This window comes from Nelumbo nucifera, chromosome 2, assembly GCF_055504915.1.
Source record: "Nelumbo nucifera cultivar China Antique chromosome 2, China Antique-T2T, whole genome shotgun sequence".
NCBI lineage: Eukaryota > Viridiplantae > Streptophyta > Magnoliopsida > Proteales > Nelumbonaceae > Nelumbo > Nelumbo nucifera.
This window is the reverse complement of record NC_142650.1, coordinates 57890503-57894829: the sequence shown is the minus strand read 5'-3', so window position 1 is coordinate 57894829 and position 4327 is coordinate 57890503. Positions and strand designations below refer to the sequence as shown.

Sequence of the window (4327 nt, the reverse complement as noted above, 5' to 3'; positions counted from 1 at the left end):
GTACCAAAAGGACATGCATGAACTGGAAAAATTTGTAACCAATCAATGATATCATAAAAGTAATAACCAATCAAATGATTATTTATCAAATTCAGGGAGGAGGTTTCATTGGTTAAAGCTAGACCTGGCAAAAACTTGACCCAATCAAAACCAGAAAAAACTGGGTTGGGTTGGGTCATGGGTTAACCCACCAACCCAATTGTCAAGTTTAATCGAGGCTATTTGTGTATTCTTAGAAGTTTCCACTCTTTAATCTTTACTATTTAGTCTTTACAATTTATCATTTACTTTTTAAGGTTAGATTCCTTTAATTTTGGCATTTTCTGCATTTCTTATTTTTTAAATGCCATTTTTTTTAGGAATAACCCAAATTGACTCATGGATCAACCTTAACCCGAAAGTGAAGCCAACCCGAACCCGAAAAGTATAAACATAGATTTTTCCGGCAACATAGATTTTTCTAAACCTAATATAAAGAAAAGTATAAACATTTGTTTTTGAGTCTCTTTGAATCTTGGATTTTGGGGGATTATCGTGGAATCTCATTCTTAATACTATAAAATGCAAATGCCCAAATTGGAAAAATATCAATTTGTTCCAAGATGCTCTCATCTTGGTGGACAAGAGAAAATGGGAAACATAACAGGATTCAATATTGCGAGATTAATCAGTGTGTCGAATTGTTGATACTGATGATGCACAATTCGGCCACTCCTAGCTGGAAGTGACTGAGCTTTTAGCTAGCATCGGGCAAGAGATACCTGCGTGAAGAGAAATGAAGGAACCCGGGGTTGCTCATCCGGTAGGAACACTCCGATGCTTAAGTTAGTATTCGGCTGCGAGCTGGAGAAGAATAAGTTTGCAAGAAGATGAAAAAGCTAGAGAGTGGTGAATATGCGATACCTTGGTCCCTAGGGGGGTTGGAGTTTTTATATACTAACATTCTGGCAGGTTCTGAGGGGCTGATCACAAATCTCTGCCGTGGCGATCTATTGTCAGGTAACACTTTCGGAGTGATTGGTCGTTATCGTCAGGACTGGGGAGCAGGTGGGCTAATGCGACCGTTGTATGGTATGGTCCGCCAGGCAGGGGACAACCTCCAGGGTTGGCAGGCACAACGCCGCCAGGTGAGAGACAATGAGTGCAATCCTCAGAGTTGGCAGGTGTTGCGCCGCCAGGCAAGGGACATGGGTGCAACTTTCAGGTTTGACAGGTACGGTTGTCAGACAGGAAGCTACTCGCGGGGCTCAGGGTTACTTGATAATGGACCCTATAGCGAGCTATCATGTGGCGAGCTACGTGCGTCGAGCTGCTGATAGCATACCGAGGTGATTCTGCCTGAGGCAAGTTGTCTCCGAGGTGGCTCATTTGCCTGGGTCTGCTATCGTGAACTTGGTTGCTTTAGTCCGCAAACTGGGGTGGACTCAACCCAAAGTACCTTCAGCTCAGAACATCATTGTACCCGAGCTTGTTCAAATGCGAGCTGATACTTGCTGAGTTGTCTTCTATGTCGTGTCATGTCCAAGGTTGGGCCAAATCACCCTTCATCAGATACCCATGTTTTTTAGTTTTTTTATGTAAGAGATGGTTTAGTATGGCACGTTGGGATGGCAATTTCCAGTTTTCTCTGTTAATTTGTCTTGTGGAGAGAGAAATGAGTAAATTTACCCAATAAACAACCAAACAAACAAACAGGAAACCAAATCAAACTCAGAAGGGGGAAAATTAATGTTGCAATGGCCACTATTCCCATCTAATTACATAGCTTTTATCATTCATTTCGGAAATGAAAAAGAATAAGCAGCAGTGGAAGAGACTGCTCAATTAGTAAATGAAAAATTCAAATCTCTAAATTTGTACACGAAGAGACTTCAACCACCTCTGTAAAAACAAGTTGAATCATCAAAACCGACTCACTGAGGAAGGATTCTGTTGGTTGTGCACCCGCGACCTATCCCCAGTAATGACAAGGATCTAGTTAGCATGGCTGCTCTGCGTGAACTACTCTGCAATTTTAAAACCCCACCATTAGAAGAGGAAGACAGCGGTGGTGACAACGACGAAGATGATACTGAAGAAGAAACCCCTCCGCCTCCGGTGTCTTGTTGCGTCTTATGGGAAAAATCCATGGACCAGGATCGCTTTAGTGCGACAGGCAGTAATGGTGGTGGGTTTATCTCAGCGAGCAAAATAAGAGAAGAACAGTGTCGAAGCAAACGATTTGACGAGTGAGCCAGCTGCGATATGGAATCGTTAACCCCAACTTGGTGGCCGCCAGTTCCAGCTTGGCTGTGAGCATCAACTCGATCATGGACTCTGTCTTCCTCTGCTTCGGCCCCAACAGAGGGCATCGGCAATGCTATGGCCACGGATACTGCCGCAATGGGCGATCGACAGAGCGGGCAATTCGCGTGAGAAGCGAACCACTGATCAATGCAACGTAGGTGGAAGGCATGTCGACAGTTTGGCAACCAACGCACGATATCTCCTTCCTCCAACTGAACCAGGCAGATGGCACATTCAGTCTGGTCAGGAAGAAACGATCCGCTTTGTTTGCTTGAGTAAGTGAGAACTGGGATGGATTGGAGGACTTTCTCTTCGACCCCGGTTGCCACTTGGTGTTCTTGTTCCTGATGAGTGTGTTGTGAGATCCTCCCATGCCTTCGACCCAAGCAATATCTCGTCAATACCAAATTGTAAGCTACGATTGCCAGGGCTGTGGCCAGTACACCTGCCAAGGAGATCATCAGAGGGGTGAGGATAAGCCGTGATTCCACCACTGAAGATTGTTGGGATGACGACGATGACGACTCCATACTCTCCATCCCATATCATTCACGGTTTCGTTTGCGAGGTATGGTGGATGGAACCCAGAACAGAGCAGAGAGCCAGAGAGGCAGAGATATCTGCTTTTATTTACCGGAGGCAAAAGAGAAGAACCAGATATTTGTTGATATTGCACCGCTTGTCACCCAGATGAAGTTGGGGAGATTTTATAGGTAATCTTTGAATCAGAAATTAAGGACCGAAGATTGATTACACGGGCGACGTACGTAGGTTTTGAAGATTGAGAAACAGAGGAAGCTAAGTATGGACAGGTGTGTGGACAAGACGTGTGGGTGCAAGGGTGAAAAATGGGAAGAGTCCATGGGCTCAACGCATGGGTCGACCAGTTACGTACAGAAAATTTTCAATTTATCTGGTACCGTCCACCTTTTCGTCTTAAAAGTCAACTTCTTTAGATCTGTGGACTGTGGTTGTTTCAAGTTGTAACCGACGGTATTGGGATCCGAATATCCGGATACGTAGAACTGTTCACGGGTCGAGCTGGGTCGGTTTAATATATTTTTTCAACCGACCTGACTTGATCGGGTTACTTAGAGCAAACCAAAATCGATGGTCAGTTAACAGCCCTATATTTGGTGTAGAATTTTTTATACAAAAAAGGAAAATAATCTTAAAAATAAAAGTAATTCCTATTTAACTAATGTTTTATTGTTCTTTAATGTTAAAAACAAGTAACTAACTAGAAAGAATAAACTAGGATAAGGATTACCTAGTTAGGAAAAGACTAGGAAATCAAAAACTAATTAACTCGTTTTGATTTTGGTTTTCACACATGAAAACCGAAAATTGAACCGAATTATCGATTTATCCCTCTTTACAATCCAAAACCGACTGATGGTAAAGAAAAACTGACCAAATCTGGTTGGGTCGGGCTGATTTGGTCTGGTTGACATTGTTTGTAAAGAGCCCTAGGCATTCTTGATAAATTGAATAAGAACAAGGCCTTAAATGATTGTTTGGGTTATGGTTGAACTATCTCCGGATGCCACGTGTTGCCTTATTTCTTTTGGCCACGTCATCACCGCGTCACCTCTATGGCCCAGTTTATCTCTTCAACCACGTCAATGCCACACCATGTGGATAGGCGTGACCAAGACAAGAGATCATCACGCGGATGGGGACAAATCCGATGGGGATTAGGTCTTATCCCGAAGACCTTGGTGGATAACCTCATCCTGATAACCCGAAAAGCCTCATCCGATTAGGACGAATCATTGGCTATAAAAAGGTATCTCCCGCTCAAGGTAAATGATCCAACTTTTGACTCCCATACTATTACTCTGCTTGGACCAGCAACATTCTCTAACTGTTCGGCCCAACCGTCCATTGCTTTCTACTAGCTTGAGTATCAAAGTATCTATTCGGGGATAATTTCTTGGGCCTTTGACCTTTTCTTGATTTCAAATCTCATTGTGCGGCTTTATCCTTATACCTCGGTTCCACCCAGTTCTTGTATTACCTAGGATTGAGCAGCATCAAT

At 43.4% G+C, this 4327-nt stretch overlaps 1 protein-coding gene across 1 annotated transcript; it reads right to left on the bottom strand.

Annotated features, from left to right (window-relative positions):
• Positions 1 to 1694: 1694 nt before the first annotated feature.
• LOC104586189 (uncharacterized) lies at positions 1695 to 3043 on the bottom strand. Its single transcript, XM_010243346.3, has one exon. It carries the CDS (start codon positions 2823 to 2825, stop codon positions 1914 to 1916), a length of 912 nt encoding a protein of 303 aa, XP_010241648.1. The 5' UTR covers positions 2826 to 3043; the 3' UTR covers positions 1695 to 1913.
• Positions 3044 to 4327: the final 1284 nt, after the last annotated feature.